General features: G+C 44.0%; 2 protein-coding genes and 1 long non-coding RNA gene across 3 annotated transcripts; 1 reads left to right on the forward strand and 2 right to left on the reverse strand.

Moving 5' to 3' along the window:
- Positions 1-5,749: 5,749 nt before the first annotated feature.
- fam185a (family with sequence similarity 185 member A) lies at positions 5,750-11,641 on the reverse strand. Its single transcript, XM_085281891.1, has 8 exons — positions 11,141-11,641; positions 10,944-11,053; positions 9,825-9,917; positions 9,478-9,616; positions 8,549-8,590; positions 8,365-8,460; positions 8,125-8,259; positions 5,750-7,972 (listed from the first exon to the last, which is right to left on the reverse strand). Exons 1-8 carry the CDS (start codon positions 11,574-11,576, stop codon positions 7,860-7,862), a joined length of 1,164 nt encoding a protein of 387 aa, XP_085138017.1. The 5' UTR covers positions 11,577-11,641; the 3' UTR covers positions 5,750-7,859.
- Positions 11,245-24,802, forward strand: LOC146569534 (uncharacterized). The gene is made up of 4 exons (XR_014893344.1): positions 11,245-11,580; positions 13,317-14,388; positions 14,554-14,621; positions 24,043-24,802. It is a non-coding gene; the product is annotated as an uncharacterized LOC146569534 (long non-coding RNA).
- Positions 12,957-22,065, reverse strand: LOC146569535 (uncharacterized). Its single transcript, XM_085281872.1, has 2 exons — positions 15,469-22,065; positions 12,957-14,453 (listed from the first exon to the last, which is right to left on the reverse strand). Exons 1-2 carry the CDS (start codon positions 21,983-21,985, stop codon positions 13,744-13,746), a joined length of 7,227 nt encoding a protein of 2,408 aa, XP_085137998.1. The 5' UTR covers positions 21,986-22,065; the 3' UTR covers positions 12,957-13,743.
- Positions 24,803-26,150: the final 1,348 nt, after the last annotated feature.

The following is a 26,150-nucleotide window of genomic DNA, read 5'->3' on the forward strand; positions in this document are numbered from 1 at the left end:
CCATTCCCCAACAGTGCACCTTCCTTTGGGTTTGAACATCCACCTATCATTCCGCAACATTTGAAGCCTCCTTGGCAGGAGCAGTTTTCTGCTAGTGCTTATCCCAGTTTCCAGAGTCAAGCCCCCACCAACATCTGGAGCCAGCAGCCCGTCGCCGAGGTATCAAGACCTATCATAACATCATCGCAATATAAACCTCATCCATCCCCAGCCTACCAGCCACCACATGTAATGGCACAAGAGAAAACATACAGGGGTCCAACTCCAAGTATTCCCGATCTCATTAAGAAGGACCCAAGCGAGTTTGCCCGGTTAAAGATCGCACTTGACAATCTACTGCCACCGGATGGGACAGAGCTTTTCAAGTTTCAGATACTGATGGATCATTTGAAACTAGATGAAGCACGTCTCATAGCTGATGCATATCTCAATTCTCCATCCCCCTATACTGACACCATGGCAGCCCTATCGGAGAAGTTTGGTCAGCCCCACCAGTTAGCCCTCAGGAAGATTGCCGGTGTTATGGATGCACCGGACATTCGTCGCCGGGATGTGGAGGCTTTTGAAAGATTCGCACTGCAGATTCGGGCTCTCGTTGGTATGCTGAAGACCCTTGGTCCGGATGGTGAAGTGGAACTGAAATGTGGCTCTCATGTGGCACGGCTCCTCAGTAAGCTGCCAGCTGAAATGAGGTCTGAGTTCCGGAGACATATGTGTCGCCGTATACAACCTAACAGACTTTTCAGACTGGTTACAGCTGGAAACATGGTGCCAACATAGCAGTACCCAGCTTGGGGCTACAGGGCAGAAGGAGAGGGTCATCCAGAAAGCAGAGCGCCTGAGAGAGGCGAAGTCAGTAAAGCGCATGGCCACTATCCTGCATGGCTCAGAGAATCTGCCGACGAAGCAGCCTGTCGAGTCGGTGAGCAGCAAACCAGCTGTCCATAGCAAGAAGAAAGGCCCGCTGAAAGCTTACTGCCCCTACTGTGATACGGAGGACCATTATCTGAGTCAGTGCCCCATATTCCAGTCGTTTGATAAGGCTCAAATCTTAGACTGGATTAAGACAAACCAGCGTTGTTGGCGATGTGGCAGATCACATCAAGCAGCACAGTGCAATCTGAAGAAAGCTTGCAGCCTATGTCAAGGCAAACACCTTCAGATCCTGCATGAGGTCAACGCCAAGAGTGTGAAGGAAGGTACTTGCCTGGTGAGCTCTGCAACTGAAATACTCCACCTAGATAAACCTTCAGATTCTACCCGTGTTCTGCTTAAAGTGATTAGAGTTCTCCTGAGAAATGGTGACAAAACTCTGGACACTTATGCCATCCTGGATGATGGCTCTGACCGCACCATGCTGCTCTCCTCTGCAGCTCAGCAACTGGGCCTAACAGGCACACCTGAAGACCTCGCCCTGAGAACTATCCGTCAGGATATCCAAACGTTACATGGGGCCTGCGTTTCATTCACACTGTCCCCTATCATGCAGCCCCAGAAATCCTTCCACATAGCTAATGCCTTCACTGCCCAGCAGCTTGGCTTAGCTGAGCATTCATATCCAGTTACCATGCTCAAGAGAAGGTACCGACATCTGACGGACTTGCCCCTACAAACCTTCAGCAGAGTTTCACCCCTGTTGCTAATTGGGGCTGATCACCCACATCTCATAAACCCTATAGAGCCTGTGCGCTTTGGATCACCAGGAGGGCCAGCTGCGATGCGAACCCGACTAGGATGGACTCTGCAAGGGCCTGCAAAGTCGCTTGAGTCACAGTTAGAGTCTCAACAGTGTCTCTATACCTCCTGCAGCCCCCTATCTGTTGAACTCCAGAGGAATGTGGAGAAGCTGTGGCAAGTGGATGTTCTACCATATAAGAGTGAAAAGGAGGTGACAAGGTCGAAGGAGGATCATGAAGCCCTTCAGATATTGGAGGCCAGAACAAGGCGCGTGGAGGTTAAGGGAGTGCTCCGGTATGCCACACCCTTATTGAGGAGGAAGGATGCACCACTTTTTCAGGCCACCCAAGAGGCGACACTGCCCAGCCTGAGGAGTATGGAGAGACGTCTGAGCAAAGACCCAGTTAGGGCTGCTGCATATATGGACGAGATTGAAAGGTTGGTGACCTCTGGGTTCGTAGCCAAACTGCAACCGGAGGTTGCCTCTCAGAGCCAAGAGAGTTGCTACATACCTCATCACATGGTCCAGCACAATGGCAAGAATAGAGTGGTCTTTAATTGCTCTTTTCGACACAAGGGACTTAACCTGAACGAGTCCCTATTGCCTGGCCCTGTCCTGAGCCCTTCTCTGGTTGGAGTGCTCCTGCGCTTCAGAGAACACAGCATTGCCATCAGTGGTGACATAAAAGGGATGTTCCACCAGGTGTGCCTACTCCCGGAAGACAAACCGCTCCTGAGGTTTCTTTGGCGCAATATGAATCGGGATGAGCCCCCTCACAGCTATGAATGGCAAGTCCTTCCCTTTGGGACAACATGTAGTCCCTGCTGTGCCTCCTTTGCGCTACAGTGGCATTTCCTCCTGCATAGTGAACCAGGAGAGGAGGTGAGGTTCTCCATCGAACGGTGCTTCTATGTGGACAACTGTCTACAGAGTGTTTCATCGATTGAAGAAGCCCAGCAGTTGGTCAAGAAACTACGGCAGCTTCTGGCTTCCGGGGGTTTTGAAATTCGGCAGTGGGCTAGTAATAGGCCAGAAGTGATTAGTCATCTGCCATCCGAGGCACGGTCAGACAAACTGGAACTCTGGCTGTCACAGGACCGACAAGAAGCGCATGAATCAACCCTGGGACTGAACTGGAACTGTGAGACGGACACCCTCAGCCTCAAGCACCGACCCATTGACTATGGAGAGCCCACTATGAGGAACATATATCGAACCCTGGCTAGTCAGTACGACCCACTTGGGTTCATCATTCCCTTCACCACCAGGGCCAAGATTATTGTACAGCAACTCTGGGACAAGCATCGAGATTGGGATGACCCCCAGTTACCTCATGATTTGCTGCACCAGTGGAAGACATGGAAGGGGGAGTTGGTGCATTTATCAGAGTTAACATTGCCACGATGTTACACACTGCCGCACATGGATCTATCTGACATTGCAAGAGAGGTACATATCTTTTGCGATGCATCAGAGCGAGCCTATGGCTCTGTGGCTTACCTGAGATCAGAAGATCATTATGGTAATGCGCAGCTGTCATTCCTCATGGCCAGATCACGGGTTGCTCCAAGGAAGCAGATATCTATTCCCAGACTCGAACTCTGCGCTGCACTCACTGGAGCCCAGCTCGCAAAGCTACTTCAGACAGAACTAACGTTCAAGGTGACCACATGTACGCTGTGGTCTGATTCAACCACTGTCCTCAACTGGTTGCATTCCACATCCTGCCATTTCAAGGTGTTTGTTGGCACCAGGATTACAGAAATTCAAGAGCTTACTAACCCCAAAGACTGGCGATATGTGGATTCTACAAGAAACCCAGCTGATGACATCACAAGGGGCAAAAGTCTCACTGAACTGGCCAGCCCAAATAGGTGGACTCAAGGACCAGATTTCCTCCTCCTACCTCCTGACCAGTGGCCCTCCTGCCCATCGTTGGGTACATCAGACCCAGAGGATGGCATCGAGCTAAAACGCTCTGCCATATGTCATATGGCTAACACGACCCCGGGTAATCAAACCCCAGAGGCCCAGCGGTTCAACACATGGGCAGAATTAGTAGAAGCCACAGCTAAGGAGATTCAAAATGCAGCAATGCAGGGTGACCCAGCTGGGAGTAACTCATCTACTGCAGGGGCCTACACCGAGGCAGAGCAACAGATCTTGAGACAGATTCAGATGGACTGTTTCCCAGAGGACTACCACCTACTACAAGCAGGCAAACCTATACCGGCTAACAGTCGGCTGCTATGCCTAGCACCGCAGTATGATGCCAATCATAGACTGATCCGGGTTGGTGGCAGGCTGCGGCGAGCAGAGAGCCTTGATCTGTCTGTTGTACACCCTGTGGTCCTGGATCCCACCCATGTGTATACCAGACTACTTATTCAAGATGTGGATGCACGTCTCGGTCATCCTGGCCCAGAGAGAGTATTCGCTGAGCTTCGGCGGACTGTATGGATCCTGCGAGGTAGAGAGGCCGTTAAGCGGCACCAACATAGTTGCATGGATTGCCGTAGGTGGAGGGCAAACCCAGCTTCTCAGCAAATGGCTGACCTGCCACCTGCCCGCCTCAGGCTGTTCAAACCTGCCTTCTATTCGACTGGCATGGACTGCTTTGGTCCTTTCTGGATCAAGATAGGCAGACGCAGGGAGAAGCGATGGGGCATTTTGTTTAAGTGCCTCACTACTCGGGCCGTCCATATAGACCTCCTGACATCCATCGACACTGACTCCTTTCTGATGGCCTTCCGAAGGTTCATTGCGAGAAGAGGGAAACCGGCAGAAGTTTACTCGGATCAGGGGACAAACTTCAAAGGAGGGGAAAAGGAGCTCCAGCAGGCGTTCTCCATCATGAGTCCGGACCTCCAGCAGAAACTGGCTAAGCAGCAGGTTCGTTTCCGCTTCAACCCACCTGCAGCACCCCACTTTGGAGGCACTTGGGAAAGAGAAATCCGCTCTATCAAAAACGCCTTATACACCTCTGTCGGCTCTCAAACAGTGAGTGAGGAAGTACTCAGGACCGTTCTTACAGAAATCGAGGGTATCCTGAATGCCAAACCCCTAGGTTATGTTTCTGCTGATGTGGCTGACATCGATCCAGTGACCCCTAACTACTTGCTCATGGGGCGGCCTGACAGCTCCCTACCTCAGGTAGTGTATCCCGAAGAAGAAGCGCTAGGGAGGCGAAGATGGAGACATTCGCAAATCCTGGTGGACAGATTCTGGTCATCTTTCATCAGACACTATTTGCCTAATCTCCAAACTCGCATGAAGTGGCAGAGACCCATGGAGGACATAACAGAGGGAGCGGTTGTTCTGCTGGTGGATCCACAGCTACCCAGAGCATCATGGCAGATTGGGAGAGTGACGAAGATTCTTACTGGTTCTGATGGCCACACCAGAACAGCAGAGGTGAAGATACGTGACAAAACATACACCCGGCCTATAGTACGTCTGATTGTGCTTCCGGCGATCAAGGATGAGGATGACCAGGTGGGGGAGCCCTCGTCTGTATAAACAGCCTTTCCATGGGGCCAATTTGCACCACAAATTGGGGGGCGGCTATGTTGGAAAGGCTGTCAGCTGTGTGGGGGGGCCCCCTTGTGGCGAGAGAGCACAGTTGCACTATTGAGCACATGTTCCAGTGATCAGAGTTGGAGCTAGCACATAGCAAGAACCGCCTGGCAGACTGACTCTGCAGGGGGTGTCTACACACGGTGTGAGTTGTGTGCGTCGCTAAAGAACTGTGAGTAGACGTGGAGCCATGCCTGAAAAGGACAGTTTTAGTCTTTTATGCCAATTAGACATTTAGTGGATGTAGAAGTGCAATGTGTATCGACCTGTTCGCTATGTGGCTAGTTCATGCTACTAATGCTACCTGTTATGCTACATACCTGCTAGCTGTAAGCTAAACGATTTGGTGTTTGTGATATATTGTTGTTGGGTGTATTGGCAATCAATGTCATGTACTGTAAGGGTTTGGGAGTAGTGTATGAAACTCGTGCATGTAGATGTTCATATAGGAATTCCCATTTGTAGTTCTGGTTAGATTCGAAGAACGCTAATGCATCATAATTCATGACTTAGATGTTTATTACATTCAGTATTCTGTATATGTTCTGTTCACAGACCACACACACCCACACCCCTCACCACTCTGTAAGCCTGCGGTTGCATTACTGTGTTGCTGTACTGTGCTGTTAAGCTGAGGAATCACAGTAAAGACGGTATAACCTTTATCTGTGCGTCCTGTGTGTTCTGACCGACACCCCAAGGTGAACACCACTGCTATTCAGCCAACGCCTATACAGTCCTGGGTTCAACCCAAATTAACACTCAAACTTAAATGAGTCGTGGGCCACTGCTCATTGGAGGACCACTTTAGTCTTCAAGTAGTACAAAATCAAACAAGAAAACTCCCACAAATATTTCCAAAAATGTAGTGTTTCGTTTTTTCTTTTAATTTCAAATATTGTATAACAAAACTGCAAACGTGAAGTAGGGGTGAGGTGGGCTGCAAGTGGGCCCCAGGCCGCAAGTTTGAGACCCCTGCTTTAGAAGTTTACTGTTCCAATTTTGGGTGATGTACATTTTATCCCATAGATGGTGAAGCTTTTTTCTACTGCTCCCTTATTCCCATCTGATTTATTTTAAATACCAGATGTCCTTCCTGACACAACTCCAAAGGGATTTGGCGTGGACCACACTATAGAGTCACTACTCAATTTGAATTTAATGGCAGAAAAGCATCTCATATTTGACAGAGTGCCATTTTTACCACTGTGTAGCATCTCCTCTTTTAGCAACAGTCTGTTAATGTCTCAGAACTGAGGAGACCAGCTGCTGGACGTCTGGGAGAGGAATGTTGTCTCATTCTTGACTGATATAGGATTCTGACTGCTCGGCACTGCTGGGTCTGACGATGATGATCCACCAAATGTTTTTAATAAGTTAAGTCTGGGCTTTGGGTCAGTTCAGCACTTTTCTACTATGAAGTCATGCTGTTCTAACAGATGCTGAACTTGCCTTACTGAAATTTGTAGTTCTTCCTGAAAATGAATGGCGGTGCATGTTGTTCGCAAACCTATATGCATCTTTCAGCGTTGACGGTACTTTTCCGTGTGCGAGCTGCCATCAGTCACTAATGAACCCTTATACTGTTAAAGATGCAGGATTTTGAACCGAGCACCGACAACAAGCCAGATGGTCTATCCTCTCTTTAGTTCAGAGGATACAGCATCCAAAAGTTTTTAAAAACAATTACAAATTTAAATTTGTCTGACCACAGAACAGTATTTCACTTTGCCTCAATCCATGTTTGATGGGCTTTAGTCCAAAGAAGACAGTGGGATTTCTGTATTATCTTCACGACAGAGCTTTAACCTGCATTTTTGGATGGCGCTGCAAACTATGACCTGTTTCTGGAAGGGCTCCTGAGCCCACGTACTGATTTTCATGACAGAATCGTCTCTGTTTTTAATGCGGTGCTATCCAAGAGCCCAAAGATCACGCGCAGCCAGCATCAATTTTTGGCCTTGTCCTTTGCGCAACAGAGATTTCTCCAGAGTCTCTTTATAATATTCAAGATATTTACAATTTTATGTTCAGGAACATTATTCTAAAATCGTTCCACAGTTTGCAGATTGGTAAACCTCTGCACGTGTTTACTTCTGGGAAACTGCGTAAACTGTTGTACTTGAACCCAATCATGCTACTGACATGCTGCTAGCTGCAAAATTCATTTTTAAAGTAATATTTCCAAATATGTGACTCTATAATTAATTAGAGGTGAACACAAGGGTAACAGTGGAGAGGTGCAAGGTATTCAACGGTGCTTTCATAGTTTGAGGTAGCTTCCAGTAACATTCGGTAAACTTGGACAAAAAAAAAAAAAAGAAAAGAAAATATGAGCAAAACTTTTTTTTTTTTTTTTTTTTTAAACATCCAAAACACTCCAACGGTTTTGTGCACACATAATCTCACTGCAGTCTGTATGTACAGTGGCTTCTTACACACATAGAACATTTGTAATATACTTCAGATTATAATGCAGTATATCCTGCGTTAAATAAGCATTCAGTCTCTTACAGCTGCAGTAATGTTTGGCTCTTTCTTGTACATTTTTTAAGTCCCAGTTCAGCGATGCATCATTATGATTCTAGGAAAAAAAACGGGACATTCAGCTGACTAGCCTCCGGGACTCAAACCAGCTTTGTACGGTCAGTCTGATGGAGCCTCTGTCTGCTTGAGCTTTAACCCACTGATTAGCCGGAGACTCTACATTCATGTAGCCTGTAAGAAACACAGAACAGGGCACATAAAAGTAGGAGGAAAACAAAGCAGAGGCGGATTATGAACAGAACATTGTGTATGGGATTACTTGTTTTAGGATATGGCATTAACTGTGCCACAGGGAAGCGTTATAAAGAAGGTTACGAGCTTACCAGTAACGGTGGTGTGGCCTTCAGACGTGTTGTTTTCTACTCCATGGAGAACAACCTCTGGGCTGATATCCACCGACGTCCCACAAAGCCTCACCCCAGCTCTTAATGAGGACGGCACACGCACGCTCACCGCTCCTACGTAAGACACAGAACGAAGGAGAAAAACAATATGACTCAAAAGATGTAACAAAGAAAGTTGTGTCAAATAAAGACAAAGTTGTTCTTGTAATGTGTGTTTACCTTGCTGACTGTGAAGCTCAGCACTGCCACCGTCTCCCACGTAGACATCGATGCCTCCGCTGTCAGAGGAAACCTTCAGGAAGCTATTTGAACCATCTGAAAAAGCAAAGCCTCGGGTGTTTTGTTTTGCTTCCACTGACGGAGACCATATAAAGGGCAATGTGCAGTCGGTCGACTTGCTCACCTATAACTGTATCTCCACACGCGGTCTTCACAGTAGTCTCACCTTTAATTAATGAAAGCACATAATTAATGATAACACTTCTAAGACTGTAGATATCACAAGCCTGCAGCTCTAAGTCAACAAGATAATTGTTTCCATGCATGTGTTGGAGTCTGAGGCTCATCATTATCAGGAAGAAAAGGAAACGTCTGCATCAATGGTGCATTTTTCTTACTACACATCACAAAGCTCTGATCTCATCTTGACTTTGAAGAATTAGTCTTCTTAAAACTACATTGTTTCATAGCTTTTCAGAAACGAGTAACAAGCTGGATAAGCGGATAAATTACAACCACATTGCAGTTAAAATCACCTCTGCTTCGAGCCCGGGATTCCAGACATACCAAAGTCCTGCTTTACCAAGCAAGTAACATAAAGCAGCTGAGTACAAAATGTGCTGCTGGGTCGAATTTCCCAGAGGAACCCACCCGAGGGATTAATAAAGTTCTATCTTATCTTATCTCTGCAATGTAATATAGTGTGCAAAAAATAGCAACCTCTTTGTGTCTGTGAAGGTTCTCAGTCATCTCTTTGTGCAGATTTACCCATTTTGTGTTACTTTAGATTATTATTGCCTGTGTGTTAACCTGCCAACAGTATTTTAACACTCAGGTCGGTTCTATTTGTTCCAATTTCACACACTGTTGGGATCAATAGCTGGCAATGAGATCTTCATTTGATATTTTTATCCACTGGCAAAAAATATATACATTTACTTAAAAACTAAACTATCATAATCTAAACAATCTAATGTGTAGTAGAGTCTAAGTATTTAATTGCTTATTGGCTCACTTTGCATTGGACTCTGGCTTTCGTAATAACCACACATGTAATTTCATTAAGCTACAAGTTTTTATTAAAAATGAATGATGGACGCTCGCTTTGCTCACCGTGCACGTGCCCTAGGTTCACTCTCCCCGAACGGGATGAGATGCAGGTGGACTCCGCGTAGATGGCTTTGACCTTCAGAGGGCCGTGCTCTGTTGACACATTCATCTTGGTGCCCTGGAGCTTCTTGACATCCACTGCCTGTAAACGTACAACTGATCACTACACAGGGATGTACACGATGTATAATCGCAGCTTTTTTGATGTTGTTTGTTTTAAGTAATAGCCACAAAAAAAAAAAAAGGAAAACATGAAACTCAACACTGCTAACGCGTATTTCAGGGTACTGCTGCCCCCTAATGACTGCTGAGTATAAGGACTAACACGTAGAAATAACAGTCATCCTTACACTGTCTCCCCCAGTGCTGATGACCACGTTGCCATTGATTGTGCCCACACCTGTAACATGCCCTTCGTGGGATTGCACCTCAACCTGATGAGCCTGAAATAAGACAGGAAAAGATGAGAAAGGGCGCTCTTTTCAGGATGCTCACAGTTTGCATAGAGAAGACAGATGATTTGAAATAACAGTAAAGGGACAACTGACACTGAACAAAGGTGGTGGCCTACAACATAAACTGCCAGCTACCTGTGATCCAGTCTTGAGATGTCTTTCCAACAACTTGTACCTTGACCGGTGTGACCTTAATGACTCACAGGACAATTTTCAGGACTACCTCCAAAGGGTGTAACTTCAGGTATTTTGACGTAAAAAAGACTAATTATACTGTGAGCCATTTCAAGTATTACATTAGTAATTTAAGTAGTGCATAATTTCCAGGATTGTTAAAAAAACAAGTCCTCATGACATATTTTATATGTAAGGCAAGGCAAGTTTATTTATATAGCAATTCAATTCAACAGCAAAGTGATTCAAAGGGTTTTACAGAGACATTAAAAAACAAAAACAAATAAGAACCATAAATAAAAGAGGACAGCTGAATAGCGGCGCATGCATGATGCACATCAATATAATGGATCATGCAAAATGTAAAAAGGCAAGGTGAAGCCACTACAATATAAAGGTGCAGGGCATTTACAGTGTAAGATGGGGAAATTTTGTTTGTCTTTTCACTAAAATACCCAGAAACTACACATTACTTAAAACTGCTTGGAGTATAATTATTTCTTCGTTCCTGTATAAACTTGAATTTTGAATCTTGAATTTTAAATGCATCGTAATTTCAGGTAAAATACATGGAAAATCAGTTTAATTGAATTACAACCTGATTCACAGGCCAGTGAAGAAGTCCACTTGCCTTCAGCTCAAGTGTTTAAGGATCAACAGTCACAGTCAGTAAATGTTTTGATAGATGAAGGTCAGGGCCGAGCTGTTTTAGCAGAAGAGTGTGTGGTTTGGCTTTGTCTTTGTAACATAAGCAGGCTGGAGAAAGACATAGTGTGGGTAAATTGCTCCAACAAGTAGGACCGACTAATTGCAGGCCTGACATGTGTTGCCAATACCCACCTTGACAGAGTGCAGCAGGCAGTTCCCCTTTTCTGTTCGCACCTTGCAGATATCACACTCCATATTCTTAACTTGCACGCTTCCCTTTCCTTGAGTAGTAATGAAGAGATCTGACAAAATTTCACATACAGAAATTATTCAAAGACGCAGAGCGCAGAATCACTTTAGTGTGGATCCCCTGTCATAGACACACTCACTGCTTTTGAGGGGTGCAGACATTTCGATGGACACGTCGCTGTCCACCGTCTCAGCGGATATTAGGAGCTCTTTGCTCCGGTCATCATAGTGGACCTTTAACCGGTCCAGACTGACTTCCTGCTCCTTGTCTGGCCCGTGGACTGTTATGAAGGCTCGATCAGCCTCGGGGTAGGTGTGCGGGTCCAGCGGGTGGATGGATATGTTGCAGCCTATCTGTGCGCGCACCGTGGTGAAGGGGCTCACTGACAGATCCCACCGCCTCAGAGGCTGCTTCACCTCTTCATGAGCAGGAGACTTTAGAGGGGCAGAGAACGAGAGCGAGCGTGGAGTGTGCAGAGGACACCGGGTGGGTGTGAGAGTCTTGGGGCTGACCGTCAGGGACCAGCAGCGGAGAAGCCCGACAGACCCCCGCTGACCTGCTGATCCCCAAAACATCTCGGTAAATCAACTAATCCACGCCTGACTGTAGCCACAAGACACACTATAAACACGCCATTCACTCGAGATCCGCGCAAGACAAAACGTTTCCGGTATGACATTTCAGATTAAAAGCTTCATGAAAAATATGTGCACAAGAGATCCTAAAAACTGTATATACTGTGTTTACAGCACCTCGGTAATAGCTCTTTCAACACTAAACTCTTATTCATTTACCTTTCTGTGCAATATGTTTATGTTATAAGCAGAAACACTTGTCCTGAGGTTTGCAGTGAGAAAGTGCTTCGTTATGGGTTCAGAAAAATATTTTTATTTCAGGAAGACAGTTTTCTGGGCACATTCGCAAATCCGGTCCGCATTAAATCCTGACTCTGGCATCTGCCAGTCATTTATTGTATGCATTAATTAATCACAAAGATGTCGTCAGAGGATTGAACTAATTTTCTCGAGGTGGGCGGATTGATCTAAATAGCAGTATTATCGATACCAATGTTGGTATCATATCATTGTAGCACTGTAGGATCGATACATTGTTTCTATCATCTAAGTTCAGTGTATCGTCCACTGAACAGTGTGAAATTAATGATTTATTTGTTTTAATGAGAAATATACCTCAAACATCCACTATGAAAAGCATCTGAACCTTTTTTGTGTTTACTGTCATGTCTATTTTAGTTATAGTCTATAGCACATAATTAGCACGTTTTGTTAACTAATTATTAATCACAGGGATTTGATGGTCATTAAAATTTTGGATCATACCAAAATCTACTAGTAATTTCTCAGGTGCTGACACAAAGTCAGCGTAACAGGACCTATTGCCAGGAATCGGCTGACAAACTTTATTGAATATTTCTAAACAATCTTTCAAAAGAAACATCATATTTGCTTTGCACTAAGCTCAAGCTTTCCAAAACCTCTGCTACTCTCTATGCTCTGTGGACTGTCCAATATTAAAAATCATACTTTTCCACGTCACCTTACTTTTTATTTAAGTTTATGATTTTGGGTTGAAGGGAAAGTAATTGACTTCTGGTGTTGCTCCGTGTCACTCTCATACGCTTAACAAACCGGATGTAGAGTCTTGCGTAAACGGCGCAAACTTAGAACCTCCCCTCTACCGGTCCTGTCCAATCAGTAGGATTACGCTATCAGGTCGGAAGTGACGTTAGGTTCGTCGCAAAGGGTGTAGGAAAAAAATGAGTTTGGACCCCTGTTACCGAAGCCTAATATGGTGGAGGTGGAGCAGCCCGTCATGAGTCGGAAGACCCTGGTGTTGCACTTCTAGTTATTTTTAATTTAGCTATATTTGTTATTGGATTTTGGCTAATCTGTGCTGCTGATTATTACAGAGGAAAACGAACTGAATGCAAATGCTTCTGTAAACTCATTTTATTCATTTTAACAAAACAAAAGCATTCAACACACCACAGACAGCTTCAATCTATGAACTGCCCTTCCAGTACATGTAATAAAAGTCTCTTATGCTACATACCCGTCACGGTGACCAGATCCCAACATACTACATGTGGGGCAAACCATTTGTTTTGTTACTGACGAAATAAATACAAATAATTACACAAAACTATGCTGGTGTCAGGGTTGGCATCGGTGTGATAGGAATGACGATTTATTTGAAACCGATGCGTATGTAACGAGCTTTCTAGTCTTTGTGCACTCCTATATTTCCTTATTCTACAGTCCTAATACTCCTACTTGTCATTTCTGTTTGATAAGGACGCATCCACGGATCGCCACATGTTTCTTAAAATGCGGGGCCTTGGTTGGAGTGGAGAGGGGCAAAAGGATAAACATGCCGTGAAGTGGGGCACCTGGTCACCTTGGATTCATATCACTGGTAGAAAAATAACTCTTCACATGAAGATTTCCTTCATTTTCAAATTCCCCTCTCGACAAAAGCAATGTTATCACTTTATTATGGAAAGGTTATAAAAGAAACTAGGCAACCCTGCTTTTGTCACTAGTATATACATCCTGTTATTGTAAACAACACATTATAGAAAACACCACAGGGCGGCAGTATTGCCTTACTGGTTAAATAGTGTGGAGCGTACACTAGATTTCATTAAACTTTTATGGAGTATCCTGCGGGCTTATCGTTGACGATGGTATTTAAACCCTTGTTTTCTTTCCCCAGCACATCTTATGGCACAAAGTCTTTAGGTCTGATCATCATCCTCACTCTCTTAAAAGACTGTCTCTCATTGGTGGGGTAGTACTCTGATAATATGTTGTGCCATGTCCCCCAGAAAATCCCATTCCGCACACCTTTGTACCTCCCGTCGTAATATCTCCCGTTAAGGTTTGCGCTCATGCAGGCGTCAAACCACCAGCCGGAGCTGTAGTAGGCCCCGCAGTTCCCGGAGGGGTAGCGGTCGTGGTCCTTGTCCGGCGTGGTGAACGCCCTGTTGCTGTGATCGTACTTTTTGCTGAAGCGGAGAGCATTACCTGCGGTGCCCGAGTAACTGCCTACTGTCAGTCTATAGCGCAGGCGTTCGCTGGCCACCTTGAACTGCTCGTACTGCGCATACCCCGTCAACCCGTCAAAATCCTCCAGCTCCACCCGCAGCACCATCTCCCTGTCGCGGGTCAGCAGGTGGATGATGTTGTTGCCCAGCCAAAACTCCCCTCTGTCAAGCTCCCCGAAGCCGGATTGGTATTCTGCCCAGGTGCGGTTGAAGTTCACGCTGCCGTCCTGGCGGCGCTGCAGGACTGTCCACCCTCCACCCTCCTGCTCCATCTCACAGTACACCGAGAAGCTACTAGTGCGGAGGTCAGGGGTCACCAGGTAAAGCCCGCTTTTTGTTTTTCCCCTGAGCAGGTGATCTGAGCAGTCTCTCGGTAGCATGGTAACTGTAACACAATGGAAGAAATGACACATTTCTTAAAAAGCCAGTAAGCCCTGATTTATTTAAGCCCTGTTTTCTCTCATCTTCTCTCTCTCATATTCCAGGTGATATTATCATCTCGCAGCTGGGATTTATTCGTGAAATGAGCTGGCTGAGGTCACGAGTGCATCAGGTCAGTGGCTTTTCCACCATAAAAAGAGTTACTGTGTGTGAGGGCCTTCAAAGTGGACCTCCACGGTAGATGAAAAGATATCGTTTAAAACAGAAATGGTGTTGGAGGCATACACGTGAAGGAAGTTTAATAATTTCACCTTTAAAATAATTGATTGTCTAGTCCAACTTTCCTATATTTTCCTCCTGACTTTTAAAAAGAAGGTGAAATGAGGCAATAACAGGCAGTTAGAGAAAGAAAAGCGTGCATTTAAAATCCTATTAACCTTCTGTTTTTACTCTATGATGTCATGGATGCTGGTAAATGTTATTTTAATTAATTGCTGGGGGAAAAATAGCCACTTGTTGAGTTCACTCTCTGTAAACAGCTCTCCACAAAAGGATGGTTTAAAGCTGTTGGTCTTTGCATAGTTGTGGTTTTATCTTTAGTCATGACATTCATTAGGAGCGACACATTTCACACACATGCAGATTCCTCCTTTGACAAATAATAGCCAGTGATGTATGATACAAATCTGCCCACATAATTATATTATGAGGATCATTAGAGTTTACTATGAGATTGTATTGCTTAATTCCTTTCAGCTTAAGTCATTATTAGTGGTCTTATTTATGTCTTTTTGAGTAGTAATAAAGCAATAAGCATTCAGATACTAATGTGGCACAATTCATTGCACATTTCTCGGCCTTGGGACCTTGAATGTATGCGTGCTTCGCATTTCAAGCCCAGTATAATCTGCATTGATCACTAACATGTCTTGCAGCTGACTGGCAGAAACAGTTTACATTTCACAAGCACACAGAGACAAAACAGGATCAGTGTGATAGAATAAAACAGAATCTCTTGCCTTTAGGTGGTTTGTCTGTTGGCAGTTTGCCGTCCGTGTTGTCAGGCCTGATGCCTCCCTGGTTCTCTTCTGAGTGGTCTTTGTGGTGTATGTTTGGTGGTCTGCCATTAGGACTCAGGCTGTTATTGAAGAAAGCAGCCACCTGGTTGATTTTCACTCGTAACTCACGTGCACTGGGAGTGGAAGCCTCGGCAGCGAGCTCGGGGTGCTTGGGGCCAGGGGTGGTCGCAGTTGTTGACCTGAAGTCAGGGCTGGGTGGAGAGATGGTGTGAGATATGGGAGAAGGAGATGTAGAGAATGCAGGAGCTATTTCTTCCATCTTGTGATGTTTCTCAGTTTGTGTGTCTGAGCCAGAATTTGTCTTTGACTTTGAGGATCCTGGAGTGGTGCTAGGGATAACACTTGTGAGGATCCCACTGATGATTTTGTTTGGTTTTGTTGTCATTGGGATTGATGCTGGTTGACTGGCTGTTTGTGGCCTCAGATCAGACACAATCCTGTTGTTTGGGCTCATAGTGGAATCTTTAGGCTGACTTTGAAGGTGAGGGAAGGCTCCATTTTCCAGACTGTTGGAGGTCTTTGGACCTGGAGTGACAGTTTTACTTAGACTGGGATTGAACTCTCTGTCCCCTGGGGAATGAGTCACTTCAGCAGTATGCTTTATGGGGCCAGATGTAGAAGGCGTGTTGATTTGAGAGGTTTGGGTGTGATCTGAAGTAGTCCAGCTGATGTTAGGTGGATCTGTTTTGGTCTTTGGACTTAGCTTTGGTTGCACTGCTGGTTTTGGCCTTTGAACTGGTGGTGCTCCTGGCCTAACTGTAGGCATGCTTCGTGGTCGGTAAATGAAGGGAAGCCTTGGTGCAGGCTTGGCATTCAGATTAGGCGTTTCTCCAAGCTTAGGTGTTTTAAAGTTGTGACTGGTTTCTGGTGGTTTGGGGCCAGTTTTGGGCCTTACATTCGGTTTTGGCTTGAAGCTTGTCCCAGGTTGGTTGGGGGGTGTTTTCATGATCTCAGGCATGGTTTTCTTTCCTGGTGTTGGATCTTGATTAGAATTAGACATGTGTGATGGATTTTCATCAGATGTCTCCTTTTGTTTAGGTTTTTCTGTGTAGCTAGCTGTTGGACTTTCTTTTGATTCAGGCTCTTGGACAGGTTTGGGTTTTGTGGAGATCTTCTGTCTGGCTTTAGGCTTTTGGTTGGGGGGTGTTTTCATTAGATCCGATATGGTCTTCTTTCCAAATGTTGGATCTTGATTAGAATTAGAGACGTGTGAGGGATATTCATCAGATGTCTCATTTTGTTTAGCTTTTTCTGCATAACTAGCTGTCGGACTTTCTTTTGATTCAGGCTCTTGGACAGGTTTGGGTTTTGTAGGGATGATCTGGGTGATTTTAGGCTTTTGGTTGCCAGGTGTTTTTGGTAGATCAGGCATGGTCTTTTTTCCAGATGTTGAATCTTGAGTAGAATTGGAGATGTATGAGAGATTTTCATCAAATGTCTCCCTTTGGTTAGGTATTTCTGTGTAGCTAGCTGTTGGACTGTCTTTTGATTCAGACGTTTGGGTGGGTTTAGGTTTCACGGGAATGTTCTGGCTGGTTTTAGGCTTTTGGTTGGGGGGTGTTTTCAGTAAATCAGGCATGGTCTTCTTTCCAGTTATTAAATCTTGATTAGAATTAGACACATGTGAGGGATTTTCATCAGATGTCTCATTTTGTTTAGGTTTTTCTGTGTATCTTGCTGTTGGACTTTCTTTTGATTCAGGCTCTTGGACAAGTTTGGGTTTTGTAGGGACATTCTGTCTGGTTTTAGGCTTTTCCTTAGGGGGTGTTTTCAGTAGATCAGGTGTGGTCTTCTTTCCAGATGTTGGATCTTGATTAGAATAGGACACTTGCGATGGATTTTCATCAGATGTCTCATTTTGTTTAGCTTTTTCTGCATAGCTAGCTGTTGGACTTACTTTTGATTCAGGTTCTTGGACAGGTTTGGGTTTTGTAGGGATGTTCTGTCTGGTTTTAGGCTTTTCCTTAGGGGGTGTTTTCAGTAGATCAGGTGTAGTCTTCTTTCGCGGTGTTGAATCTTGATTAGAATTAGACACTTGTGAGGGATTTTCATCAGATGTCTGCTTTTGTTTAGGTTTTTCTGTGTAGCTAGCTGTTGGACTTTCTTTTGATTCAGGCTCTTGGACATGTTTGGGTTTTGTAGGGATGATCTGGGTGATTTTAGGCTTTTGGTTGGGGAGTGTTTTTGGTAGATCTGGTGTAGTCTTCTTTCCAGATATGGGATCTTGATTAGAATAAGGCACTTGCGATGGATTTTCATCAGATGTCTCATTTTGTTTAGCTTTTTCTGCATAGTTAGCTGTTGGACTTACTTTTGATTCAGGTTCTTGGACAGGTTTGGGTTTTGTAGGGATGTTCTGTCTGGTTTTAGGCTTTTCCTTAGGGGGTGTTTTCAGTAGATCAGGTGTAGTCTTCTTTCGCGGTGTTGAATCTTGATTAGAATTAGACACTTGTGAGGGATTTTCATCAGATGTCTGCTTTTGTTTAGGTTTTTCTGTGTAGCTAGCTGTTGGACTTTCTTTTGATTCAGGCTCTTGGACATGTTTGGGTTTTGTAGGGATGATCTGGGTGATTTTAGGCTTTTGGTTGGGGGGTGTTTTTGGTAGATCTGGTGTAGTCTTCTTTCCAGATATGGGATCTTGATTAGAATAAGGCACTTGCGATGGATTTTCATCAGATGTCTCATTTTGTTTAGCTTTTTCTGCATAGCTAGCTGTTAGACTTTCTTTTGATTTAGGCTCTTGGACAGGTTTTGGTTTTGTAGGGATGTTCTGTCTGGTTTTAGGCTTTTGGTTGGGGGGTGTTTTTGGTAGATCTGGTATAGTCTTCTTTCCAGATATGGGATCTTGATTAGAATAGGACACTTGCATTGGATTTTCATCAGATGTCTCATTTTGTTTAGCTTTTTCTGCATAGTTAGCTGTTGGACTTACTTTTGATTCAGGTTCTTGGACAGGTTTGGGTTTTGTAGGGATGTTCTGTCTGGTTTTAGGCTTTTCCTTAGGGGGTGTTTTCAGTAGATCAGGTGTAGTCTTCTTTCGCGGTGTTGAATCTTGATTAGAATTAGACACTTGTGAGGGATTTTCATCAGATGTCTCCTTTTGTTTAGGTTTTTCTGTGTAGCTAGCTGTTGGACTTTCTTTTGATTCAGGCTCTTGGACATGTTTGGGTTTTGTAGGGATGTTCTGTCTGGTTTTAGGCTTTTGGTTGGGGGGTGTTTTTGGTAGATCAGGTATAGTCTTCTTTCCAGATATGGGATCTTGATTAGAATAGGACACTTGCATTGGATTTTCATCAGATGTCTCATTTTGTTTAGCTTTTTCTGCATAGCTAGCTGTTGGACTTACTTTTGATTTAGGCTCTTGGACAGGTTTTGGTTTTGTAGGGATGTTCTGTCTGGTTTTAGGCTTTTCCTTAGGGGGTGTTTTCAGTAGATCAGTTGTAGTCTTCTTTCGCGGTGTTGAATCCTGATTAGAATTAGACACATGCGAGGGATATTCATCAGATGTCTCATTTTGTTTAGCTTTTTCTGTGTAGCTAGCTGTTCGACTTTCTTTTGATTCACGATCTTGGACAGGTTTGGGTTTTGTAGGGATGTTCTGTCTGGTTTTAGGCTTTTCGTTAGGGAGTGTTTTCATTAGATCAGGCATGGTCTTCTTTCGCGGTGTTGAATCTTGATTAGAATTAGACACTTGTGAGGGATTTTCATCAGATGTCTGCTTTTGTTCAGGTTTTTCTGTGTAGCTAGCTGTTGGACTTTCTTTTGATTCAGGCTCTTGGACATGTTTGGGTTTTGTAGGGATGATCTGGGTGATTTTAGGCTTTTGGTTGGGGGGTGTTTTTGGTAGATCTGGTGTAGTCTTCTTTCCAGATATGGGATCTTGATTAGAATAAGGCACTTGTGATGGATTTTCATCAGATGTCTCATTTTGTTTAGCTTTTTCTGCATAGCTAGCTGTTGGACTTTCTTTTGATTCAGGCTCTTGGACAGGTTTTGGTTTTGTAGGGATGTTCTGTCTGGTTTTAGGCTTTTCCTTAGGGGGTGTTTTTGGTAGATCAGGTGTGGTCTTCTTTCGCGGTGTTGAATCCTGATTAGAATTAGACACATGCAAGGGATTTTCATCAGATGTCTCATTTTGTTTAGCTTTTTCTGTGTAGCTAGCTGTTGGACTTTCTTTTGATTCAGGCTCTTGGACAGGTTTTTGTTTTGTAGGGATGATCTGCGTGATTTTAGACTTTTGGTTGGGGGGTGTTTTCGTTAGATCAGGTGTGGTCTTCTTTCGCGGTGTTGAATCTTGATTAAAATAAGACACTTGCGTTGGATTTTCATCAGATGTCCCACTGTAGCCAGGTTTTTGGTCAGTTGTTGTTTTTTCTCCACCTTTTGACCATTTTTCTATTTTTTGATTTTGGTCCGGCTTCTCAGTTTTTGGATTATGGACTATTCCCTTCTCGGATTTCGGTTCAATCTCGGTTTGATTAGTAGCAGTAACTTGATCAGGATATTCATCAGATCCGGCCGTGTTTGCATTCTGAGGTCTGTGATGTGGCGGAGGTGTCCAAATAGGAGTCACAGTCTTTTCATTAGGTTTTGACTTTTGAGTAGGTAACTTGTTTTGATCAGATGTATAATTTTGGCCATATTTAGGTATAGAATCGTTATTCAAATTTTGATCAGTGGGTAAAATATGAGGGGGAATTCTTTGCTTAGGTTTTGAAGTTTCGACTCCTTTTGGGTCTTTGCCAGGTTGAGGTTTAGGTCTTTGGTCGATTCTGGGTTTGTGGTGAAAAGGATGCTTCTTTTGGTTGTATTTTGGTCTTTTGCCAGGCTTTGGTCCTTGGCCTGGCAGAGGTTTTGCTCCAATCTTAGTATTTGAGCTGATGTTCTTTTTAGCTGTCCAGCGGCTGTCATCTATAGCTCCTACAGTTAAATCCTGATGATGAGCTGTGGTGACTGTAGTTGTCGTAGTTGAACTAATGTGACTGTGGAGGCCTGACCTGGATGTAGTAGTTTGATTGGTTATGTGTTGTCCACTCCCTGTGCTCATTGTAGTTTCTGTGTGAGTATTTGCATCAGCTTTTGGAGGCTTAGAAATCCCAGCTGCTACAAGGCCTGTGTTTTGGGTTGTTATCTCGTGACTGACATCTGTGATATAATGCAAGGTGGAGCTGGGCATTGGGGGAGATGGAATAGATGACGTAGCTTCATTCGAGTCCACAGAGTCTAGCCCTAGAGCTATATTAATTGTAGAGTGAGGAGTTGGGCTGATTGAAACAAAGTCTGTCCTTTTAGTTGCTTCGCTGGATGGTAATTCTCTATCGTCTCCCTCTCCACTCTCTGTCTCTTCGTCTTCTGTTTTGATCTCCTTTCCCGTCTCTCTGCCCTCGCCCCCCTCTTTTATACGCTTTTCTTTTTCAGTGTGCCTGATTTTTTCGGTCTGTTTTCGTTCCTCATTATTTTGCTCTACTTGTACTCTCTTTTCCATTTCCTTTTTCTTCTCCTCCCTGCTCTGCTCTTGCTCCTGATTTGTATTCTCATCATGGTTCTCTGAGATCTTTATCCTATCACTGGCTGCAGTTTGGGTCTCTGTTTCCTCTGTTTTATCTTGCCACACGTGATGACCACTTTCTTCAGTTTTATTTACATTAGTGAAAGTCTTTCTTTCTTTTCCATGCTCCAGATTATTCTCTTGATATCCCTTTGAATTCTCTTCTCCGGCGGTGTCTTTATTTCTGTCTCTCTCCCCCTGCCTATTGTTTTTGTCAGCAACCTTTTCTCCTACTGTTCCCTCATTTACACCACCAGTTGTTACCTTTGTTGGAACTACTTTGTCCTTTCCTTTTCCTCTGTCTGATTGAGTTGTTCCGTCAGTTTCCAGCACTTCTGTCAGAGTTTCTTTTATGAGTCCTCCATTGCTCTCTCTTTCTGTCTCCCATTTCTTTCTTTCTTTCTCTTCCAGAGTGCCTGTTTTTTCCGAGTCTCCATCTCCTTCCATAACACTGACTGTGCTGCACTCTTGTTTAAAACCATTCTCTTGAAGTCTCTCATTCACCCAGTTTCTGTCATCCTCACGTCTATCCGTCTCCTCACTCAGCGTCTCACGCTCATTCTCTCTGTGCCTTCCACACTCTCTCTCAGTTTGGCTTACTGTACAGTCTGCGCAGATCTCCCGCAGTTCATCCACACTGTCCTTCAGCTTCTGCAGGTCCTCCACGATCTTCTCCAGCTCTTTGAGCTGCTGTGGCAGGTGAATCCTCAGCGGTGGCAAAGTGAGTAAGTAAGGGCACGTGTTCTCATGCTGCACCTGTCTGCACTGCCCCCCAGGCGTCAGTGTTACAGTGCAGGGACCAAATCCTTTATCCACAAGGAGTATTCCTTCATCAGAGTCTGCTGTGATCCAAGAAAGACTTGAGAAGGCCAGCAGGGTCCCACATACGCACAGGGCTGTTAACCTCATTGCAGCCTGAGAGCAAAGAGTGAAGGGAGAGGAGGGAGAGAGTGTAAAAACACCCACCTCAGTTTGTGAGAAGCGCAGCGAAGGAGGAAAGGTGGGAGGGAGAAGAGGAGGGAGTGGGAAATGATGGAGCTGTGCAGTGAAAAGTGAATCTGTGAGATATCTGAGAAAAATGAAGGAAGGAAGAAAGAAAGAGGGGAAAATAAAACAGAAAAGTGAGAGTAGGTACGTTTTTAAGATAGTGAATGATATGGATGAAGCGTGAGGAAATCCGAAGATATTTCTGCCTCATAATATAAGCAGAATTAACTGCAGCAGTTAGTAACCACTTGGGAAACATTATAAAACATGGAAACTTTAGAAAGCACATGTCTTAACAATTTATTGGATTACAATTGATTCTAATTCCACTCACATCAGTTAATGAAGAACATTTGCAACACATTCTCCCTCTATGCTGTAATGATAAATGTATCACGGACTTGAATATGCATGTGTGTCGCAGTTGCTTTGGCAAGAGCGTCCCGAGCTTCCTGACAATGCGTACACAAACATGTGAATGGCACATGTAACATTTGAAGCAAAAAAGCTGCTGCTGGACTGAAGCCAAGAGGCTGTTATTCAGATTTGAATGGGCATGCTTCATTTTACTGTAAACTGTGAGGCTTAGTTCAGCTCATGATTAATGGTGGGCAGGAATGTCTGATTTATCTAAGAAGACCATTTGATTAAAACACAGTTCCAGAAGAGATAAATATCTCGTGTACTATTGACTTTATTCGGACAGTTCTAATCCCCAACAAGTGTCAGGGATCGGTGAGGCAATCTCTGGGTGGAGAGGTTGATCTGACTATGTACAGACTGTTCATCTGTATTTGGGGTCTTGGCTAATTCGTTTTGTCTACATATAGTCAGAAAACAGGAAAGAGAGAAAACCGAGTCACATGAACTAAATGAGGCATCTGCTTCACAGGGAGTTTGGATAATGAGGCTTTACTTTCTCGGACCACGGGTGTAAATGTCAGTCCCACAACAGGATATGAGATATGAGTGATAGCATGCAATGCCAGTGTTTGATGTTTCAGAAATGTGTCTGTTTTTAAAGTTTGTTAGACCACTAAAATGATCTTACTTATCGACCGAGACACGATCTCTGCGCACTTTTTTGTCTGTGTCTATTTGACCAGCTGAGAGATTTCTCAGCTGTCCTTTAATAATGACAAAGGAAACCATTTGTTTAGTGAGAGCACCGTGGGAAGCCTCAGGTTAGAAATGAAAAACGATTGAAGTAGAAGGCTGGATGCGGCACATCGCCGGTCTGCGAGGTCACGAACGCATCTGGAGAAACTGCATCGTCTAAGAGCGTAACAGCTTTAAATCCTGCGGTTGGTCTCAGAGAGGAGTATTTTAAAATGTTTTGGCTATTGTAATCTGTGTAACCCTTCTCTGTCTAACTTTAAATTTCAAGTTGGATGGTTCTCCTCCTCCTCCTTCTCCTGCTGTGCTAATGCAGCTATGAGCTCATTTGACGTTTGACAACTGTTGGCAGGATAAAAGCCAGGAATAAGTGTCCTTTCACCTTTCACAGGCACTTCAGTACTTCAACACTTACACTGGGAAATGGTGTGAGATAAATGTTTACGCTCTCTTAGCATTAGGCTGTATTGATTTATTATCACAGGGCTGCATCTTTTACAGAGCGGCCAACCCTAAATCTCAGACATTTACTGCTTAACCACAACAAAGTAGCCTGACGCACGGGCCGCACGATGAAATGAGAACGATTGGAGTTTTTAGAGCAGTCGATCGACATGTAAAGGCTAGATTCATTTGAATGAATTCATTTTGTTTCTTTGACAGCTCCAGATCCCAGTCAGCAGCTCCATTGTTCCCAATAATAACCTCACTCCTGCTTTATCCATTTATGGACTGCAGCTTTTTTCTCTTCATGGTGCCCTTTTGGGATACAGTGTTTTGAATTCCCTCGGTGAGTTGGCTGGGTCCACTCTCTGTCCCTGATCATGTAAACACTGTGCTTTTTTTTTTTTTTTTTTCCATAGGGACTAGAACAAACATCTGACCATCAATCCGGGCTCTGCTGCCTGAGCGTCCTGGCAGACCACTTCATCTCCATCCACTTCGGGCAAAGGAGCCAGTGCCGTCGTTTGCGTCTGTTATGTGCATAAGTGTCTCATTTCCAGCTGCACTGGAGTGAACCCAACAGCTGTCGTAGTGCAGCGCCAGCCTCCTGTAACACCACACTCAGTCTGCCTGCCTGAAGGTATAACCCTACCTGCGTTATTCCACCATCTCTCGGCTCGCATGCCAAGAATAAATAAATATTCAGCTCTGTGATGCAGTACCTGGCCTAATCATGTGAATGGGCCCAAATGTAAAGTCTCCTTCATCCCTCTCTGTTATAAAAATGCGCCTATAGTCATATTCACATGATTTGCCTGGATCTTTAATTCTGCAGTAACGGATGCAATCCTTTGCCATGTGTGAGAATGTTTTTCATTGAACACTGATAGTGACTCTTAAAAGTGAGACAATCAAATGTCCCTCACATCTGGGCTGAATTTCCTGCAGCTAGCCAACACCAGATAACGTCAGGTCAATTAGTTTCTAATCCAAAATCCTGGAATTCGTTAAGAAATTGTTTAAAACTTATATTTAATAATCCTCGTCCTGATAAAGGATATGGAAAACAGGCTTAACATGGGAACAGCTTATCTGCTGTTGTCACTGCCTGCCCACCAGGAGCGGACATTTCTGAGACCCTGGCATGCACATCGAATAAAGAGGTATTTTTCCATTGCAGGAGAGGTGCTTTTTCTTTTAAAAACGTGTGAAGTGTGTGTTGTAGTAAAGGTTCTACAGAGACGTAGCCGTTCGGTTTTCCATCATAACCTGATGTTCATACTGAATAGATTTGTGCTGCATACTGTAAATGTCCCAGCTGCACTTAATAGAAACCATGCATCATACACAGACAATAGCCTAGAGATAAACTCACATAAAGGTGTGCCTGAACGTACCGCAGAAACCCCTTATTTACTAAACCTTCTTCTTCTCAGCACCACTTCCACAGTCATATTTTTAGAGACTGCTAAACATTATGACATTAGTCAGGTGTTGCCATATAATACTTCACTGCACGTGAAAAGGCAAAGTATGGCTGCCTGACAATGTTAAAACAATAAAACTGTTTATTATTCCAGCGTGCCACGAGTAAGAGTGCAGAAAACCAAACTGTGAGAGCTGGTCTTTATTTTCAGAATTTGAGCTACTCCAAGTTTAATGTTTAAAACGATAATAAAATCACTGAAGATGCCAAATGTGGGGAAATAAAAAGTTGAGCTATTTCCCTCCCAGTTGGAGTAGAATACTACAAAATGATACCTCAAATCTGTCCTCGAGCATAGCAGTCAGGTAGCTGGACTTTCTGCCTCTGCTGAAGATGCTGCAAAGCATTATCGTCTTTCCACTGACTTGTGTGATAGGAACCAGAAATAAGCTCTATGTACTTCAAACTGTCTTCTCTTCTCTGTGAAAACTGTTTAAAGAGTCAGTGTGCAATCTAATGAGCTATGTCAGCCAAAAGAAATAAACAAATCTCATTTTTGAGTAAGCGCTCGTGAACACTGTGTACACTACCTTTCCGATCTCTCTGCACAGATTAAGACTTCTTCTTTCAAGGCAGTGGATGTAGACTGAAATGTTTCAGTGCCATAACAGAGAGATATCTTTCATCTAATATTAGTATGTGACGAAAGACAGCATTTTAATTTTAATTGCCCAACATTGACATTAAATGAATAATAGTTTTTAGATATTGCATTTAATTAAACTAGTGACTAACTTGTTGTTGTGAAATAGTGATGAAAACACGTGCAGCTGACCACTCCCAACATGAGTAAGGTTTGATGGCACAGTGGTGAGGGTCAGTGAGCAGGGTGATTTCCACAGGAAAACAAACACTTGTAAAAAGCCCTTCAATGCATTTCCACTACTTCACTGCCACCTGCTGGCACAAGCTAGAAGTGTCTCATAAATTAAAAAAACAACATTTCATCATACTCAAAATTTCACATTATCGTCTCCAAATGTCGACATAAAAGCCTTGAGTTTCAAGTTATTTTCTCAGTGCCTTAAGATTTTGAGATAA

Source organism: Mchenga conophoros, linkage group LG7 (assembly GCF_057382185.1).
Source record: "Mchenga conophoros isolate Kocher_MC1m ecotype Shallow Benthic linkage group LG7, M_conophoros_male_GT1.1, whole genome shotgun sequence".
NCBI classification, from domain to species: Eukaryota; Metazoa; Chordata; class Actinopteri; order Cichliformes; family Cichlidae; genus Mchenga; species Mchenga conophoros.

Excerpts from the sequence above, each read along its gene's own strand:
- fam185a (XM_085281891.1), bottom strand. The coding sequence starts at position 11,576 with ATGTTTTGGGGATCAGCAGGTCAGCGGGGGTCTGTCGGGCTTCTCCGC. Across the intron at positions 11,054-11,140 it reads GTCTGCACCCCTCAAAAGCA|ATCTCTTCATTACTACTCAA; the intron begins GTGAGTGTGTCT and ends AAATTTTGTCAG. Across the intron at positions 9,617-9,824 it reads TCAGCACTGGGGGAGACAGT|GCAGTGGATGTCAAGAAGCT; the intron begins GTAAGGATGACT and ends GTACGTTTACAG.
- LOC146569535 (XM_085281872.1), bottom strand. The coding sequence starts at position 21,985 with ATGAGGTTAACAGCCCTGTGCGTATGTGGGACCCTGCTGGCCTTCTCA. Across the intron at positions 14,454-15,468 it reads AACAGACAAACCACCTAAAG|TTACCATGCTACCGAGAGAC; the intron begins GCAAGAGATTCT and ends ATTGTGTTACAG.